The sequence below is a fragment of the Strongyloides ratti genome (assembly GCF_001040885.1).
Source record: "Strongyloides ratti genome assembly S_ratti_ED321, chromosome : 2".
Taxonomy (NCBI): Eukaryota; Metazoa; Nematoda; class Chromadorea; order Rhabditida; family Strongyloididae; genus Strongyloides; species Strongyloides ratti.
This window is the reverse complement of record NC_037308.1, coordinates 9,577,322-9,597,471: the sequence shown is the minus strand read 5'-3', so window position 1 is coordinate 9,597,471 and position 20,150 is coordinate 9,577,322. Positions and strand designations below refer to the sequence as shown.

General features: G+C 24.4%; 7 protein-coding genes across 7 annotated transcripts; 3 read left to right on the top strand and 4 right to left on the bottom strand.

Annotated features, from left to right (window-relative positions):
- Positions 1 to 64: 64 nt before the first annotated feature.
- Positions 65 to 2,383, bottom strand: SRAE_2000304400 (DEP domain and Winged helix-turn-helix DNA-binding domain-containing protein; the record flags this gene model as incomplete). Its single annotated transcript, XM_024654191.1, has 2 exons — positions 65 to 2,230; positions 2,270 to 2,383. The coding sequence occupies 2 exons, from the start codon at positions 2,381 to 2,383 to the stop codon at positions 65 to 67; spliced, it is 2,280 nt and encodes a 759-aa protein (XP_024507587.1).
- A 227-nt stretch (positions 2,384 to 2,610) lies between these two features.
- Positions 2,611 to 3,958, top strand: SRAE_2000304300 (WD40 repeat and WD40/YVTN repeat-like-containing domain and WD40-repeat-containing domain and G-protein beta WD-40 repeat-containing protein; the record flags this gene model as incomplete). Its single annotated transcript, XM_024654190.1, has 2 exons — positions 2,611 to 2,727; positions 2,765 to 3,958. The coding sequence occupies 2 exons, from the start codon at positions 2,611 to 2,613 to the stop codon at positions 3,956 to 3,958; spliced, it is 1,311 nt and encodes a 436-aa protein (XP_024507586.1).
- A 582-nt stretch (positions 3,959 to 4,540) lies between these two features.
- On the bottom strand, positions 4,541 to 6,196 carry SRAE_2000304200 (Helicase, C-terminal domain and DNA/RNA helicase, DEAD/DEAH box type, N-terminal domain and Helicase, superfamily 1/2, ATP-binding domain and RNA helicase, DEAD-box type, Q motif domain and P-loop containing nucleoside triphosphate hydrolase domain-containing protein; the record flags this gene model as incomplete). The annotated part of the gene is made up of 2 exons (XM_024654189.1): positions 4,541 to 4,877; positions 4,926 to 6,196. The coding sequence occupies 2 exons, from the start codon at positions 6,194 to 6,196 to the stop codon at positions 4,541 to 4,543; spliced, it is 1,608 nt and encodes a 535-aa protein (XP_024507585.1).
- Positions 6,197 to 8,128: 1,932 nt separating this feature from the next.
- On the top strand, positions 8,129 to 9,530 carry SRAE_2000304100 (Zona pellucida domain-containing protein; the record flags this gene model as incomplete). The annotated part of the gene is made up of 3 exons (XM_024654188.1): positions 8,129 to 8,240; positions 8,295 to 8,488; positions 8,577 to 9,530. 3 exons carry the CDS (start codon positions 8,129 to 8,131, stop codon positions 9,528 to 9,530), a joined length of 1,260 nt encoding a protein of 419 aa, XP_024507584.1.
- A 1,580-nt stretch (positions 9,531 to 11,110) lies between these two features.
- On the top strand, positions 11,111 to 13,257 carry SRAE_2000304000 (Nuclear pore complex protein Nup93; the record flags this gene model as incomplete). Its single annotated transcript, XM_024654187.1, has 2 exons — positions 11,111 to 11,311; positions 11,359 to 13,257. The coding sequence occupies 2 exons, from the start codon at positions 11,111 to 11,113 to the stop codon at positions 13,255 to 13,257; spliced, it is 2,100 nt and encodes a 699-aa protein (XP_024507583.1).
- A 48-nt stretch (positions 13,258 to 13,305) lies between these two features.
- Positions 13,306 to 14,176, bottom strand: SRAE_2000303900 (Nuclear transcription factor Y subunit gamma; the record flags this gene model as incomplete). Its single annotated transcript, XM_024654186.1, has 2 exons — positions 13,306 to 14,004; positions 14,051 to 14,176. 2 exons carry the CDS (start codon positions 14,174 to 14,176, stop codon positions 13,306 to 13,308), a joined length of 825 nt encoding a protein of 274 aa, XP_024507582.1.
- Positions 14,177 to 14,836: 660 nt separating this feature from the next.
- Positions 14,837 to 17,049, bottom strand: SRAE_2000303800 (Astacin-like metalloendopeptidase; the record flags this gene model as incomplete). Its single annotated transcript, XM_024654184.1, has 2 exons — positions 14,837 to 15,462; positions 16,689 to 17,049. 2 exons carry the CDS (start codon positions 17,047 to 17,049, stop codon positions 14,837 to 14,839), a joined length of 987 nt encoding a protein of 328 aa, XP_024507581.1.
- Positions 17,050 to 20,150: the final 3,101 nt, after the last annotated feature.

The following is a 20,150-nucleotide window of genomic DNA, read 5'->3' as shown; positions in this document are numbered from 1 at the left end:
AACAGTTTCTTTTTAGTGTTAAAAAAATATGTGGGATAAAAACAATAAGTACGGTATTCCCTTTTTACGAATCAATTGACTGAGGTCCTCGACTAACAAAATTTTTGACACGTTTAACAAAGCTTCGATAGGTTTTTGGAGGTTGATTCTCAACATCTTCAATATCATCTGAAACATGTTTCTTATAAATCTCAGGATACCATTTCTTAAACTCTTTTAATTTCTTTTCCCTTTCAATATTAGAAAATAATTTACTCGTTAAATATTCATTAAGAATATCTTCTAAATACTGTTCCGAATTTTTGGCTTGTTGATCAAAATCTTTAACATCTATTTTTTCGCAGTATTGTACAGGGCTATGTATTATATTCTCATAACCTGGTAATCTAATATCTTTACTTGGTAATGGTTTCGAAATTTTTCTACGTATCAATTCTGCTGATTCAGGAATATGTAGGTAAGACTCTCGATCTCGAATTAATTGATCAGGTATACGAAATAGGATATCCTCTTTATCCATGATAAAAGCAATTAATTTTGAATTCATTTTTATATCATCATCTGATAAGCAACACATTAATAATGGCGTTATTTCTTTTAAAATAAGAATTCTATTAGTATCATATTTGCTAAGTTTCAAGCAGCGATTTACTGAGATTCTATTCATAAATCGAATAATAATGTGAAATCTTCGTCTTGTTTGCGATGGCAACAGTAATAAAATATATGTAAAAAGATCAGTCAATATATCATCATCCACCACATTATCAATCTTGTAAGGAGAATTCAAATTTTTTATGGTATTAGGAGAAAAGTATGGCAATGATACTTCTTCGATACCAGTAAGATCACAAGATAAACGTAATTGCTTATGACTAGGTAATATAACTCCAGTCTTAGATAAATTACCATTGTCAGTACAAGCGATATCTTTACCATTTTGAAACATTGGAAACGGTATAGGTTTTCTATTTTTTTTAGATTCATAACTATTAAAACTTGATCTTTTTGTATTTCTTGTAAAAACTTCAGAATTAAGAACTTTGCTTGTGTTTTTTGTCATAAATTTAGTTAATGGAGTACCACCAAACTTTCTCATAATAGATCCACCATTATTAGAATTACTATCAAAATACATTTCATTGGTATAAATTTTAAAAATTTCAATAAGCAGCAGACTAAACTTATTAGATAAAACTGTTTTCATTTTCCTTAATTCTGCTACAATATTATGATAAATGTCTAACTCTATTCCGACATACTGATAGTCAGAAGAAACAAATTTTTTTGTGTCAAAAGGATAACGTGCCAAGAATCTCATCATTTTTAATAAATGACTTGACATTTCACCATCTTCACTAAAGCATTTAACTATACCTTTAGAACCTACTTTTTCGCAATTAAATGCCACGTGAAAATCATCAATCTTAGAAGGTAACAAGTAAGACAAATCCCTTGGATCTAGATATTCTCTTAAAAGTGATAATATACAAAACTTCCACGAAGATATTTCTTCAAAAGTTCTTTCCTTATTCTCAACATTCATTTCTCTATTAGTTCTCATTACAAATTTATTATTTATAGTTGATTTTTTTTCCAAAGCACGAATAGTTGGTCTATGTGAAGCGTCAAAAGTTTTCAATACTTTTACAGATGATGGACTACTACTATTAATTGTAACAGAATGTGATCGGCACAATGGAGTACTCTGTTTGGAGTCATCTTTACTTATATTTTTGCTATAATTGGGTGTATTTTGTTGAATTGGTAACTCCTCATCTATAATGTGAGGAATATCTCTATGTGATAACGATGGTCTTGGAACTTTGGTTATAGTTGAACTTTTTTCATCAAGTCTTACAGCCTTTATTTCATTTCCACGCAGTGATATACGACGCAAAGTATTTTCATTGACAGACGATGACCGTTTAACTTTAATTACCTGTTCAGATGAATGACTATTAAATTTATAAATTGATAAGCTATCTCTAAAAGTAAAATCCATTTCATTCCTAACATTGTAAAAAAGTCTTTTGTTCATTAATAATTGTAGCAATTGTTCACAACTTTGACGTGATATCTCCTTCTTTTTAATCAAAATTTTAGGTAGTATTTCAATCATAAAGTCAACAGCTTCCCTCCCAGTAAAAGACTCTTCGTAATATCTAAGGTATGCCCGGTGCTTTTTCAATGGCATATCTTTTTTAAATGTACTTTCTATGTCATTCCACTAAAAAACGATTAATTATTATTTAATATTTTTACCTACCAATGATGTGGCTTTAAAAGGATTTTTTTTAAAACATGTCTCACGATTTTCTTTATTAACCATTGAAGCATATCGGTTATCATTAGAAGAACTTTTTAAAAGATTTTCTGACATTGCATATTTTGAAGATTTTATAGAAATGATTAGTACAAATAAAAAAAATCGAGGAAAAAAACTATATAGGTCAACTACTCCAACGCGCCTTTTCAAAACATTTCAAAAAGAAAATTGGAAAAGAGTATACAACTATAGATAGAACAAACTAAAAAGTTCTAATTGAAGTTTTTAACATTCTATAAAATAATATATTATCATTTTACTAGTATTCTTCTGTCAACGCTATGTCTGCAGTTGAAGAGAATGGAACGTCCCTTAATACTGCAGCACAAATGGCTGCACTTTTGGCACAACAAAGTTCCTATCAATTTAGACCTGCATACAGATTTAAGACACCTTTGGTAATTAAGTAATTTATGATTCGAAACATTTTTCTAGGCTGTGGAAAATGCTGAAGGATTAACTGATAGCTCTGGTAGAAAACTACGACGTGTTCAAACAAACATTCGTCGGCATGTTGATCATTTTCCATATTGTTTAAATTATATTTATCACCGTTATCATGTTCGATTTCCAAAACAAAGACCATATGTTCAACCTCATATATTATATTCTCATGAAGGTTGGATTCCTCATGATTCTCTAGATGATATGGAAGATTGTATTCCAACAAAATTTGTTCGTGCTGCATTAAATAAACATAAATGTCCTATATTTACAATAGCATGGACACCTGAAGGTAAACGTTTAATTACAGGAGGTTCTCGTGGTGAATTTACATTGTGGAATGGTTCAGCTTTTAATTTTGAAACTATTTTACAAGCTCATGATTTAGCTATTCGTGTATTAAAATGGACTTATGATAAACAATGGATGGTATCTGCTGATCATGTTGGTTATGTAAAATATTGGCAACAAAATATGAATAATGTTCATATGTTTCAAGCTCATGAAGATCATCCAGTTAGATGTATTAGTTTTTCACCATCAGACACCAAATTAGTTACATCTTCTGATGATGGTACAGCTCGAGTATGGGATTTCTATAGAAGTGAAAAGGAGCAAACTTTATCAGGACATGGTTCAGAAGTTTTTAGTGCTGAATGGCATCCATTCAAAGGAATCATTGCAACTGGCAGCAGAGATACACAACAACCTGTAAAACTATGGGATCCAAAAACCGGGAAAAACTTAGTTACTTTATTTGATCATAAAAATTCAGTATTATCGTTGAAATGGAATATGAATGGTAATTGGCTAGCGACAGGTAGTAGGGATCATTCTGTTAAATTATATGATATTCGAATGATGAAAGAAATTTATACGTTCAAGGCTCATAAAAAAGAAGTTTCATGTGTTGCTTGGCATCCAATACATACTAATCTTTTATCTTCAGGTGGCATGGATGGCTCTTTAGCTTTTTGGGATTGTCGCTCAGAGAATGAAGTTATTTTTATGGATAATGCACATACTCAGGCCATATGGACAATGGAATGGCATCCATTTGGTCATATTTTTGCAACTGGTTCAAATGATCATAACACTAAATTCTGGGTAAGAAATCGTCCTGGAGATCTTGTAGAGGATATTTTTGGTGGTTCATCTTCATGTAATTACAATAAATTGTTTTGATGCAAATAGGTAGAATTTTTACATATAAAAATAAATTTTTTAAAACTCTAACAAGTTAGTGTCACAATACACTGGCATTTTTAACCATATATATAAAAAAAACCTTATATTTATCTCATCGTTGTTGTAGAAAATAATGAAAGGAATTGGTTTTTTTAAAGTTGATTCATTTTGGAAAAAGTATTTTATATTGAGAAATAAAAAGAATTTAAATATTACACTGCATGGCTGGTTTTTACCGAAAAAAAACTGTATCAAATATTTTTAAGTTATGGAAGTCTTTACAGAACTGTTCAATTTTTTCTCCAATATATAGATTTTCCAAAGAAAAATTTTGGTTAGAAATCTATTTTTTTACAATTATTTTAATAAAAAGTAAGATATAAATGAATCAAGTGTTTGTGCAGAAAAAAAAAAACAAAAAACTTTGTAAAAAATGCAATTACTAATAAAACAATTGTGATGTTATTAAATAAATAATTTTATATAAATAAAAAAAAGTTGTGATGTCAAAAAGTGGACAAAAATAAATTAAAATTTTTTTTTACATAATACTTTTCCTTGTATTATTTACAGTATAAATTAAGTTGCCACCTTTTTGTACATAGTGTTGAACTTATTTGTAATTTGTAAAGAAAGCTGATTTGAAGAAATTAAAAGATTAATTAAATTTGGCACTTGACTACAATCATATGAATCACATTCATCAATTAATGTATGAGCCATTCCATTGTTGGCTCTTCCAATTCTATGATGAAATGATTTAAAATATACAGGTAAATCATAATTAATGATGTGACAAAATGAAGGAACACTAATTCCACGACTTAAAATATCTGTTGAAACAAGTATTTGAATTTCAAATGAGCTCATATGAAATATCTTCATATATTTTGTTCTTTCTTGAAAAGAAAGTGTTCTAAAAGTAAAAAGATATTATACTTTAACAAAACTGTAAAATAATTACCTATTAAATTCTTCACAAAATTCAGATGGCATTTCTTGGCAAATAAAATTTTTTATCTCTTTGGACCAATTAATTTTATCGGTAAAAATAATGATTCTTGTGCATGATATTGATTTTTCTACAATATCCTTTGTTCTTATGTTTTTTATAATTTCAAGAAGCTTATTTGGTTTTTCTTCTCTCCCTTTTACAAAATATAACTTATGAATAATATTCGGATTATTAATAAAATTTATTTCAGTGCATGCAATTTCATTGTTTTCTTCAATTGTAATAAAATTATTTTTAGCCCAATTTTGTAGAAATGCTGTGATCTTGGGTGATGAAACAGACATGAATGTACACACCTGGAAACTTAAATTTTTTAAGTTATTACTAATAAGATTCATAAGACTTATCAATCCTTTTGAATTATCTTCAAGAACGAATAGATCCAATTCATCAATAATTAAATATTTTAATAAATTGAAACAAAGTTTTGAGTATAAAAACATTGTATAAAGCCTTCCCATTGTACCTACAACTATATCACATCCTTGAAATATTTCTTTTACATTAGAATAAAAATCAATTCCTCCAATCACTTTTGAGCAAGAAATATCTAAATCTGCAGTCAGGTTAGTTATTATTTTATAAAATTGTAAGGCTAATTCAGGTGTAGGAACAACAATAATTGCAAATGGTGATTTGGCAACGCTTCGATATCCCATTTTTGACTTGATGGCAAAAATACTATTTATAATTGAAATGATAAAAGAGATACTTTTTCCACATCCAGCACGAGCAGAAACTGCCACATTTTTACCTTTTAAGATTAAAGGTATAACATACTTCTGTATTTCTTCTGGTACTTTATATCCTGCCTTGTAAATTATCATTGAAATTAATGGAATCAATTCACACTCTTTCCATGTTTTTATAAGTTTAACCTGATCGCCAAGTGAAAATTTAGTATTTTCAGTTGAAATATTACAATTATAGGAAACATCTTTTCTAATGTAACCTATTTTATACTTTTGTACTTTGTCGTATATTTTGTTACATTCTTTGCCTTTCAAAATATTGGATTCCGATTTTATAAAAGGAAAAGTTTCATTAAGTTGGCAATTATCATTTGAAAAAAACTTATAGCTTTTATTAACAGCATTTGGTTGTTTGCCTTCATCTATTCTTAATGTGGAATCTTTCAAATCAGATGTTAAAGGAAAAATATTATGAAATACATGACCATCACGACGTGATATTTTTATTTGATCCGGAAATATTGCCATTATTCAATTAAAACACAATGTATAGGTAAAAAAGAAGAAATATTATAAGATCTGAAAAAAATCTACTTATACCAAATTTTAAAAAAATGATGTAGTAACATTGAAAAGCTACTTTCCAAAGTTAATTAGTCTAATTAAGTGTCTCATGGGAATTTTTTGAATTGAATATACTAATATTTTACCTCTGTATCAACAAATGTTTTTTGATCAACTAATAGTTTATAATAAAATAATCAAAAAGAAGGTAGTTAGTATAACAATTTTTAAAGTTCACTTTAAAACTAAATTTTAACTTTTTAAAACATAATTAAAAAATAAGTATAACACAATATTTAATACATTAAATCTTAAAAATTGTTGATAATTATAAATATTAAATTACTTACTACATACTTTGTATATATTTGAGTAATACTTTATACAAAATTTATTTTATTTCTTTTGGCTCCATTTAAAGGTTTTTTTTTTATTACAAGAGATAAAAAAAAATTTCTATAATCTATGAACCTTGGAATAGTATAAAATCGCATTATGATATAATTTTATTTTGACACTATTAAAGTATGCTTTTAACTTTTGTTATAAAAATTAAACTTAAGAAAAAAGAAAATATTAATTATATTAAAGTATATTAAGTAAAATAGAAAGGTCAAGGAAGATTATACATTTTTCAAAAATATTTGCTTTTGTCATCTAGTAAATGGGCATTAGCAAAGTTTCCCAAGGATATATCTTTGAATAACTTGTTGTAATTAATAATAAAAAAAAAAGAAGTTTTCAGAAAAATACAAAAAAAAAGAAAATTTAATTTGCTTTTTATTATGATTATTTTAATAATACATTGACTTTTAGTCTTTCACCACTAATAAGTTCTTTAAAAATTTATTTTCAAATGTTGCATTTTTAATTAAACATTTTGTCAAATTAACCTTCATCTAAGAAAAATAATGTTAAAATGCCAAAATACAATAAAAAACTAAGATGATTTTGAATTACTTATAAATTGTTTATTTATATAAAAAAAATAAAACATTAATTAGTAATAAAAAAAAAACCAGTATTGAATAAATGTAATTCAAATAAAATAATTTATATGTGTAAATAATTTTTTATTAAATATTAGCCAAATGAATAATTTTTAAGGGTTCTTGATGACGTTAAAGACTTAATATTTTTTTTTACTAATTTATTTAAGAAATTTGATACTTTTGTTAAAGAACTATAAAAATAATAAAAGATAAAATATCAAATTTTAATAGTTTACATGAAATTCATTCATTAATGTGTTAGTTTTAAGCTTACCAAGGTCAGATCAACAATAGACCCAAAATAATGAATTAAAAATTTTAAGGTAATTGGTATCATGAAACAAATTTGAGTGCCCAAAAAATAAGTTTAATTTGAGGAAACTAAATTTTAATTTTGTGTCAAAAAGTAATAATTTTTAATGCTTTTTAAATATGATGTAGATCAAGGTTGTTTTAGTAGAATGATACTTGTTATTAATACATGTATATATATATCAATATTATAAAAAAAAAGTAATATCAAAACATATTGAAAAATTTATCATTTAAAAAAATTCTGTTTCATTTATTAAAGATACCACCAAGGTTAAGAACAATTCTACTTTACTTTAAGTTTACAAAAAAAACCTTAATTGATATTCTTAATCAAGTTATTTATTAAAAAGATGTTGTAGAAAAGTTTTACTATTATCCGTATTTCTTAAAACTTTTATATTGTATTGAATCTCTTTCACTTGAGTGTCGTCCTTTGTTCCTTAAACAATTTATCTAAAAAACTCCACCTCTTTTTTTCATTGAAAGAGAATGTACTATAAAAGAGGAAAATATTAAAATGAAATCATAAAAGCTAATCAGTTTCCAAGTTGTGATAAATCTTTATTCATTATCCTCTAGTTTAAGTAATATGAATCAAATAATAACTTTCATAATATTTTTATTGTCTATTTCTTTTCAACTTATTATTACTGCTAAATCATATCAAGGTTCAACAAATTCTTTAGATAATGCCATTACAGGTATTTATTAATTTTATCAAATTATTTAACATATAATTTTTTTTAATAATTTAGGTGAACCAATTGTAGAATGCTTAGAAGATAGAGTAAAGTTAACATTTAGAACAGAAAAACCATTTGGTGGTAGAATTTTTGTTAAAGGTATGATTGATAGTCATGAATGTGTAAAAACATTTAATGGTAATAGTAAAAATGCTGTTGAATTTGAAGTTTTAAACGGCGAATGTAATATGAGAAGATCAAGAAAAGTAAGTAATTATTTTGTTAAAATAAACTTCCTACTGTTTAAAGATTAATTAAAAATATATAAATTATTACTTAATTATATTCTTTTAGATTGGTCCCGATCAAAGAGGTGTTGAACAGGCAGTTACAGTAATTATATCTTTTCATGATACATTTATTACTAAAGTTGATAAAGCATATAGAACAACATGTTTTTATATGGAAACTGATAGAGTTGTAACAAATAGTGTTGATGTTAGTGCACTCCCAACAACAGACATTACAGATACAGCTAAAATGCCAATTTGTACTTATTCTGTTAGAAGAGGATCAGTTACTGGAGCAATTGTAACATATGCAACAGTTGGTGAACCAGTTTTTCATGTTTGGGAATGTGATTCTGACATGTTTTCAATGCTTGTACACTCATGTTTTGTTGATGATGGTGATGGTAATAGTAGAAAAACAATTATTGATGAACATGGTTGTTCAACAGATACAATTATTCTTCCAGAATTAACATATAATCAACAAAATAATTTAGCTTATACAGAAGTTAATATATTTAAATTTGCTGACAAAGTAACAACATATTTTCAATGTGCTGTTTCAACTTGTATGATATCTGAAGGTATGTGTGTTGGAAGAACACCACCAAAATGTGCTGGTACTAATTCAAATTCTAGAAATAGACGTGCATTAGAAAATAAACATATTGCAGCTGTCATTAGAAATTCTCCAGAAAATTCTACAATTGATGATCCATTTACAATGGATTTGTCTGCTGATAAAATTGTTGTTCTTGATCTTGATGATTCACAAACTAAAAAAATTGGAAATTTAATAAATTCAGAAAAAAATATTATATCTGCTTTGGAAAATCAAGATAAATATGAAACAATATCAGCAATAAAACATAATACATCTCAACTTTGCATATCACATAACATGATAATTATTCTCATACTACTTTCAAGTTGTACACTTTCTGTTGCAAGTGCCATTCTTGTAGCATTTTTTTTTAAGTTGAAACGTCAAGATTCAATAATTTTTACCAAACATTAGTTTGACAAAATGTATCTCAACCTTCTTCAATATTTTCAATTATTATATATTAAAAGGTTCTCATCATATATAAAAAAGATGTTCAAGGGCGACATATATTCATTCCTTTTATAATATAAGAAGATTCTCTCGGGATATAGTCGAATTTCTTTAATCTTAAGTTCTTATTAATGATTTTTAAATTAGCGACATTTGTTTTTCTATAATTTCTATTGTTTTCAATCCATACATTTCTTTTAATAAATAATCTTCATAAGTAAAAACTTTTGTAAACATTTTATCAAAATATTATTTTATTCTTTTTACATGAACAAGTACCTTCATCACTTTTGTTCACCAATAAATTATAAATATAATCATTCTTGTAAAGATATAACAAAAAAAAAAACTTTAATAGACTCTTAGGAAGAGAAAATATAATGGAATTGTTGCATAACCTCTTGAAAATTATACTTTAAAACTATTTAAAAATAATATTAACCTCTATATATTTTACAACAAACTCAAGGTAACTAAATCCAAATTGATACTTTAAATATTTGTATTTCTCTTATAACTAATATACTATATAAGTGAAAAGGTTTTTTTATATTTATATTAACAAAAACTTTATTTTTGAAATAACAGAGAAAGTAGTTCAAGATTTCAAAGAAAAATAAAAAAAATTTTTACATAAAAGAAATTAATTACACATATTAATATAATCATCATAATTATACTTGAAATATTAACAAATAATTTCTAATAAATAGTACAATAATTTTGTAATTACAGTGTTTTCATTTTCTAAAGAAATATTATTTCATTTAAAATTAATGTTACTTTCTTTTCTAGTGATAATTATTATCATTTTTGAAAGTTTTTTTGTGATTTTTTTCACTACTTTTATATATAAATAAAAATGATATTTAAATGTGTTATATATAATTTCATGTTTTGTCAAACTTTATGATACTTGTTCGAGATCTTCTCAATGGCAATTTTTGGTATTCTGTAAATTTAGCAATATAAAATATATTATTTTTTTAAAATATTTAGTTAAATTACTTTATAACATATACATTTTTACTGATTGTACTAATTAATTCGTTAGATCCACATTTATTTCTTGTCATTTTTTAAATATTTTTTCAATATTCAAATTTTTAACTGTTCTTACTATTATCATAACATCTCTTAAAAATAAGATTATCTTGTAAAATTTTAAATATGATATTATTAAAAGTTTTTTTTTTATGATTCTGTCGTATTTGGTTTCAATTTTAGTCTAAAAATATTTTTATTTTCATGAAAAACTTGTCATTTAGTTCAGAAAATAATAATTAATTTTTGACACATTTATAAAATTTCACTTGTTTTTAGATTAAAATTTTTTTATTTTGGCCAAATTTTGTACTCGTATGTAAAAGTTAACTAAAATATAATTTTTTTTGAGAATCTTTGAATTTTCATATTTGAATAAAATCTTTTTGATTCTTAAAACGATTTATATTTTGGAAAAATGACCTGAGAAAATTTAAAGGTATTTTTAAGAGTAGACGTAATATTTTTCCTTTGTTCATTCTTTTAAGAATTTAAAAATGAATGATATTTATACGTTTCAATCAAGTTGTTCCGTAGATAATGATATCAATTTTATTAAATTTTTCAATGATGTCACTGAAACAACAGCTTTTGATGCTGACATTCTTTTTTTAAATAGAAAAGCCCAAGAGTTAAGAAAAGTTAATTCTATTGGCGGTACATCAAGTAAAATGTTGTTTTGTGTTAATAAAAAAAATGTAAGTTTTGTTTTTTATTTTGTTTTTGTTTATTTTTTTATTTAAAGTTTCCTAAAAAAAAGAAAGATATATCTATACCTGAGCGTCTCCTTCCACAGTTACAAAAAGCACTTGCTGAAGAGATTCAAACATATGCTTTAAAAAAAAATCCTAGTAGTCTTTCAACTTCTTTTCAAAAAATTATTAATAACAATATGGAAATTTCAAATAATCAGATTTGGAGAAAAGTTCTTCATTTTTTTAATAAACCTATACCAAATAAGTATAAAACAACATTGGAATTTAGGACTTCTGAGGAATTCTTTGAAAGTTTAATGCAATTTTCAATGTCATATTTACAAAAAGAATTTAAAGAACATATGGAAAATGTTGTTTCAAAAAATTTAAAATTAGCTAAGAGAGGTGGTAGACCTGGAAATGAATATTTAATTGAAGGATTTTTAAATGTTATCAGATTAAAGTGTTATTATGATGTTCAAGATGGTATTTTTGGTAGCCATCCAATTTGGCAAGTCATATTTTGTGCCTTTAGAATTGGAGATTATGAATTGGTTGGAAGGTGTGTTGAAAAAATTTCTAATCAAGGATTATATAAAAGAGTTATTGATGTTTTAAAACGATCAAAGGAAAGTATTAAACTTTCAAAGGAGGAAGAAAATGATTTAAAGGCTGAGTACGATGAAGAAATTAGTAAATCTAGAGATCCTTACAAGAAAGCAGTATATGCTGTATTTTTAAATAAAGAAGTTAATGAAGTAAATGACAATTTAGAAAATTGGATATGGAGTAAATTAGTATCTGTTTATGTTTCCAAAGATGATGGAAAGTCAAAACTTATTGAACTTCAAAAATTAATTAAAGAAGAGTGTGGTGAAAATTATTTTGTAGATGGTCAACGAAATTATACAAAATATTTTGGTGTTCTTTGGCTTACTGGACAACTTGAAGCTGCCATTGATATTTTATATCGTGGAGAGTATCTTATTGAAGCAACTCATATTGCAATTTTATGTCATGAGGCTGAATTTTTATTAATTTTACCCAATTTATCTGACGACATTCTTTTACCATGTAACTACTTAAATGAATATTTATGTGGTCTCAATTTTCCTAAATTAATTATTTATTATATGCAACGTTTTGAAGAAACAGATATTTTGTCTTTTATTGCTTATGGTCAATTCTTAAAAAATTTCGAAACTTCTTGTAATGAGAATTTGTTTGGAGTATGTGTGAGTCGAGTTCTTTGCGATAACGATTTACAAAGAGATGAAATTCTTGGATATATTAATGAAGATGGTACAGTTACAGAGGGAATTTTACATCGATATGGAAATCTTTGTGCAACTGAAGTTATCATTCAAACAGCAAAAGACTTAAACTTTCAAGGAAAACGCATTGAATCAATCAAATTATATACACTTGTTCACGATGTTGATACAGCAGCAAAAATATTATGTGAATTATTGGGATCTATAATTATATCTAAAAGTAGAAGTCGTTCAACTGTGCTGGATTTTGCAGTATGGTTTATTAAATTAACTTCTAAACCTAAGTATAAAATAAATGACAATAATATATCATCAACACTACAATTGCTTGTTGATTTAGGAACATTTTTTGAATATGCTCAAGAGAAAAGAAATCGTGAAGCAATAACATACATGCAACAATTTGAAATTTTACCTCAATACATTGACTCGATACAGAAGGCTGTTGATGCTTATCATGTAATGACAACAGAAATTCGAATGATATTACCTGATATAGTACTTGCATATGTTAATTGTCTCGTTGATCAAGTTAATGATCAAAACGATGATACTGAAAAATTATTTTTAAAGGAAATGGGTCAAGCATTATTCAAATATGTAGGTATAATACCATATAAGTTCCCACCCCATATTCATACTAAACTTCTTCAATTATTTGGATTTTTTAAATAATCTTTGATTTCTTTTATTTTTTTTTATGATAAAACAATTAAACGTTTACTAACAATGTTTATTTTTTGATCTTTGTACATTTATCATAGGTATATTTTTTGGTGCTGATGATGGCAACTCAATTGATGGGCCAATTGGAGTAGCTTGCATTATTCTTCCATCTTCCAATTGGACAGTTGCATTACCCATCCCACTAGAAGATTCATCATTATAGTTTACAACATATTGTACAGGTTGTCCATTTAAATTATTTCCAGCTGAAGGCAAAGTTATTGTTCCACCGTTAATTATTGCATCCTGAATCCTTCTAACATCATCCTCTGACACATTATTTACAGTTCCAAGATTTATAATTGTACCTGCTGGCATATATGGTTGATGTGTTTGATTAACCATATTAGATGATCCTATATTTTGTCCATTACTAGTATTAAATTTATTTTCATGATCTATGTCACTAGACGACGCTATGTCCCTAGGTACAAAATCAATTAAAAAATCAAAATGATCATTCCTGCTAACAGCTAAGGAAATATCAGTTTTTTGTATAGTTTTTCTTTTATGTTCTGTTGCAGCTTCATATGAAATTGTCATAAGTTCTTCTATAAATAATTCTGCTCCAATTGATAATACTAACGGAACTTCAGCAGATATCATTTGATCCCTTATTTGGTCATCTATTTTCATTATCTTTTTAACTCTTGCTAATGGTAATACCTGATATTTAATTACATCTCTTAGAAATTTCTAAAAAAATTAATTTTATTTTTAATGAAAAAAATAAAAAACTTACGGCATCATGACTTTCTACTTCACTTATTTTTTTCCTCCAAAACTCACTTTTTCCCCCCACATCCGTTGGAGGTACTGGTAATATATCAAGCATTTCATTATGTTCCACCTTTGTTGAATCTCCCATCTAATTAATAGTTGTTTAAAATTTCAGCCAATAATAAAACACTATTTGCAATTCAAGCGCAACTTTTTCAATGTAGACTTTTTACCAATATAATCTCGTTAAAATGTGAAAAAAATATTGGCATGACCTAAACATTTATTAAGTGTTTTGTGCCATTATAAGTTAAAGAACTGCCGTTTTATCTATCAAATTATATAAATGTCCTATTTTTTTTTTCCTTCAATATTTTAATATTTAAATTTTACTTCTAAATATATTTATTTATATTTAGGAGTATTTTTGATGTTAGTTAATTATTTTTAATTAGTAGATAAAATTTTTATCTAAAATACCTTTTATTTTTTACAACAAAGTGGGTGTCCAAGTTTTAGTTAAAATTAAATAATCTATGTGACATTTTTTTTTATTATAATTTAAAATAATATTGACAGTAGAAGATTGCATAAAAATAATTTGATGAGAAAAAAGAAATAAATAGTATAACATAACTAGATATAATTTATACTTAAGAAAAAGAGAAATAATGTATTATATTTATTATAAAGTAAATGGAGAAAATCTTTTTTAAAGAAAAATCACCAACAGCACTATTTTTATAAATGATAAGATAAAAAAAAACAAATGAATTTACACTTTACAAATGTTATAATAAAATTAATTTTAAACGAAATATTGAGATAATACAAATGTTAAAGATATAAAGATGAGTGTTTTTGTTGTAGAATAGATAAATCCTGAATTTGAGGTTATCTCAGACGTCAAAATTTTAATATTATCAAAAAGTGATCTTTTGTGTGTACGGAATTTTATCTGTGGTCCTTTGTATTTTCCATCACTCCATGAGCTTGTTTTTAATTCAATGAGAACAAAATTTCCATCAGATCTGAATGTTTTACCAATAATTGCTGCTTTACCTTCATCACATGGAATAGGTCCAGTAAGAGATTCAATTCCAACAACTACCAAACTATCTTCACATCTTTGTCCTGGTGCTAAATTTTCATTTGCCAAGTCAATATCAACAATCTCAAATTCAATATTTTCCCATGGATTTTCTGCTTTTATAACCCATTGACAAAATGTTGGTTTTTTATTAATAAAACCAGGATAAGTAGAAAGTGAGACTGTTCCGGATGACTCATCATCAATGAAACCACAAGTGGTATCTGTAAACATATGCTCCATCTTAAGTTGTTCACATCTATCACCTTTAAATCCATAGGCACATTCACACTCACAATTTCCATTTACTTGACCTCCATTTTCACAAATCAAAGTACATTTATCTAAAATTATAATAATAATAATAATATAATCATATTTATTGTTTACTTTTTTATCATTTTTTTTTAATATTAATTTAAGATTGTTAATACTTAACTTAAATGTTAAATATACATATATAGTAATGTTTAAATATTATACAAAAGTAATGTTTCAATTGACATCAGAAGGCATAAGGAATGATGAATTAAGATAGTGATTACCAAAGGTAAACATACGGTTTTTAGTAAGTAAATAACTTTTAATATATAATAATGTTTTTATTGTTGTGAAAAGGAGATGCCGAAGATGGTAGGTAAATATTAAAGTTGATTGAGTACTTTTTTACCTCTGTAATCGGATATGGGAGAAGAAGTGGCTAAATGAAAGATTGACTTTTTATTTTTTTTTTCTTGATTTTCCAGCTGTCGTTGGTTAGTTAAATAAAGTTATTTGTTTTGATTGAATTAAAAGTAAAAATGAGAATAAAAATGAAATGATAGATACTTATGTAGTATTAAACATCTGGATAGGAAGATATGTTAAGAGGTATGAATGGTAAGGAACAAAAAAAGATGAAGCTGCGCTTACCTTTGATTTTGGGTAATAGATAAAAGGAATTATTTTAATTAAAAAGCTTTTAAAATGTAAAGAATAATGGCATAATCCGGAAATTGAACTGTCATAAATAATATACTTTCGGTATCTATATACTTTCATGATAAGGCTATCTCATTGTATATGGTTGTAAATTTGATTAGGTCAAGAATAATTTATTTCTTCCTTTATTATATAATATTACTTTTTAATTTAAAAATAAATCATATATATAAAAAAAGGCTATATCTTATTACTGTTCAAATTATACCATTTCCGTCAAATAAATTAAGAATTATTTTACTACTGTTTTGTAAGTTTAATTATAATTAGTTAATGACTTGACCAAAAAGTCCTTTGTGTATTGGTAATGGAGGAAAAGATAATTAGGAGTTAAGAAAAAGAGTGACAAATGTCCTAAAATATAATAATATCATTTCTATTTTAAATGACAGCTCAAGATGATTCATGAACAGCTTGGACAATGGTAAATTAAAAGCAAAAATTTAGAAATAAAAAGTTTGATTATTGTTAAAGAAATTGCCTAATTATTGAAGAGTTTTTCATTCAACACATTCAATAGATAATTACCATTATATTTTATTTAATTAGCTAATAACTTTTAAGTTTTATAATATAAAAAAAAACTTACCAGTACAATTATACTTTATATTTAAGACACGTGAAGCAATTGGGTATGGTCTGTCATTAGTTAGTGCACGAGTGATAATATCTTGGCATGTCTTTGAATTTATACAATCAACACCAAGGTGTACTGTTTTGTTGACGGCTTGCCAACTACAATGTCCACTTTCAATAAAAAATAATGCATCAGGATTGGAGGGATTTTCTTCAAAAATTAAACATGTATCATCCATTATTTCTTCCATAGCATCACGAATACATTTATCAGTTTCAGGAGAGTTATTATTATGAAAGTTATATTGTATAATAGTAGAAAATGTATTAACCAAAAAAGTTGATAACAAAATAAGTATAAAATTTTTAATCATTTTATTAGAGTTTAATAAAGAATTATATTATAAATATAAAAATTTATCTAAATATAAAAAAGACAATAGTTAAATGAATCAAAGAATGTTAAAATGATTAGAAAATTTGTATTTAACAACGGCACAACCCACTGATGGCAGGAAATATTTTAAATTATTAAACTCCACCCATTTTATTGTGTGCTTTTTATTTATGTATTCTCTGTATATGGTTAAAACTTTATATGGATATCTATATATACTTATCTTTTATTAATAATAGAAATGTAAATTAGTAAAATAAGGGCGTAAGCATTATGGCAAAATATTTGGAAGAGAAAATAAAATTTATGAAAATGACAAATGATCTAAAAACTTTTTTTTTTAATATTGATAGTAGAATGACAAGAAAAATTGGAAAATTTTTAATATCATATAATATTGTAACATGAGAGTATAAAATGAAAAATAGTAAAAATTTTACTTATAAATTATAGTATAGTATTTTATAAAATTTTTATATAACATTAAATTAAAAATAAAATGTGAACTCTATCAAAAGATTCATAATATTAATGTAAGCGGTAATTATTTGATCTTTTCAATATTTTATTTATTATAAATATTAATAAATGTATGATATTTAGGTAAAAGAAATGAGAATGTACTTTAAAATATAGTCAAAATAGTAATATATGATTACTCATATTAATTTTAAAAAGGTTTTTACATTTAATGTGTGAAAAATCAAAAATTGTAGTAGTAAGAGATATATTTATGACATAAAATAATTTACTAACACTATTTAAAGTTTTTACATTTTAGTAAAACAACTTTTATGCTTAATTTCTCATTTATAATAAAAATGTTTTTAGTGAATGATTAGTAGTTTTGGCATTTTAAATACTTTATACATTAAATTGATCAAGGGCATTAACACACCTTTTATCACATTTTAAATGTGTTTACCTATAATATTTTCTAATATTATAATATTGTAGAAGATGTTTTTCTATCATATGTAAATAGATTTTATCAGATATTTTAATAATAATAATATAACTTTAAATTTACATTAACTTATTTGTAAGTACATATATTATATATATAGTAGTAGTAAAGATAAATATAACTTTTTAAGAAATGTAAAGTTGTAAAATATAAATTCTTTTATTTTTATAAAAAGAATACTCTATAGATTTTTCAAATATCTATTTAGATAACTTTAAATACAAATAATCCTTAAGGTTTTGGGAAAAAGTAAAGTTTTAAAAATTAATTTATCACAGCAACTTTAGGGTTGAAGATAAGGTTTATTTAATGTTTCATCTTACATTTACCAATTTTATTTTATTTTTTAATTTAAGTAAAGTTAAGAATTAAATTTAAAGTTAATAATAGTTACTTTAAATATACAAAGAATATAATATATGTAAAATAAGATAAAAAGAATTTAAATTAATAATACAGAATACAGATGATTTCTAAATTTTTAATGAATTGTATAGTATATTAAAAATAAGAATTGTTCAAAGATACTTTATTATTTATTATAAATGAAAATGATAAAATCTTTTTAAAATAAAAATCTTTTGTATAAGTAACAGGAATAAATGGCAAAACTTTTTCTCTTGACGGCATTATCTTTATATATTAACGATTTTTCTTAAACTTCAATCTTTTATTCAAATATTCTCCCAATCTACTCTTCTTTATATATATTCTTAAATTATCATGAACTATTATCATCCAGAAATAAATATAGAACAGTACTAACTTTGTTAAGTACTTAAGAATAAGAAGAAGTTATATTTTAAATTACAAAAGATTTTAGGATTTAAATATAGAAGTAAATAGAAAATAATAGTAAAGAGATAATTGAAATTGGATTGAACTTGAATTAAATGCATAAGTTAAGTGATAATAAAGGAAATTAGAATATGAGTATGAGAAAATATTTAAGATTATAGGCTGTAACAAATAATGAATTGATTATGGGGTATACTTTAATTGGAAAAATTTATTCAAATTTGATTACCTAATAAGATATATACAAAAAAGGAAATCTTTTAAATTTCTAATTATTTTTAAAAAGTTATTTTAATTGTTAATAAACAAATTTTCATAAATTTTAAAGTTTAATAAATAATAATAATATAAAAATATATATTATTAATTTTTATTTTCAATAAAAATTTAAATATATTATATATAACAACAAAAGTCATCTCAAAAAAACATTAAAAATTAAACATAAGAGAATAGTAATAAAATTAGTAATATAGTTTATTTAAAATTAATAGACAATTATGAATATTTTAATATTCCATCTGCTTTTTTTAATAATTGATGACATTTATAAAAAGAAATAATCTAAAAATTTATTACTTAATATAAAATAAAAATAAGTATAGTTTATTATATTATATTTATATAAAATTAACATGCAATATATTTAAATGAAAAGTGACAAAAAAAAATTTTACCATAAATGATAGGTCATAATTTGAAAGGTTATATTTTTAAGAAAGGCATTAAATTTAAAAATAATCACTTAATAATTATCCTCTTTATTTATGTAGTATAATTTTTATTAATCATTTAATTATCATTACTTTTTTTTTGTGTTTTAAATTTTAATTATTATATGTTTCTTTTGACAAATTATAATAGGTATATTTTAAATGATTAATTTTATTTTTATGTGTAAAAGTTTATGTTTAATTATATTATTGAGAATATATATATATATATATTGAAAACTTTTAAAATATATAATTTATGTATGTTAATTTTATTTAAATGTTATTATTTTTTTTTTGTTGTCTATTTATTTTTATATAGACGGCATTTTAAAAAGAGTTTTAAATAAAAAAATATATCTTAAGCTTCTTTTCTAATTCAGTATGTTGAATAAGATAAATCGGTCAATTTAATAAAAGCAATCTATTAATTAAAACACATTACATAAAAAAGGTTTTAATTAAATGATTATTTCCAACAAAAAAAAAATAAGTATCATGATGGTAAGATAAAGAGCTTTAAAGGAATTGTAAGGATATGATGAAAAAAGCTTATATTATTATAATTTATTATGATAGAATAAATAACATCTTTTAAAA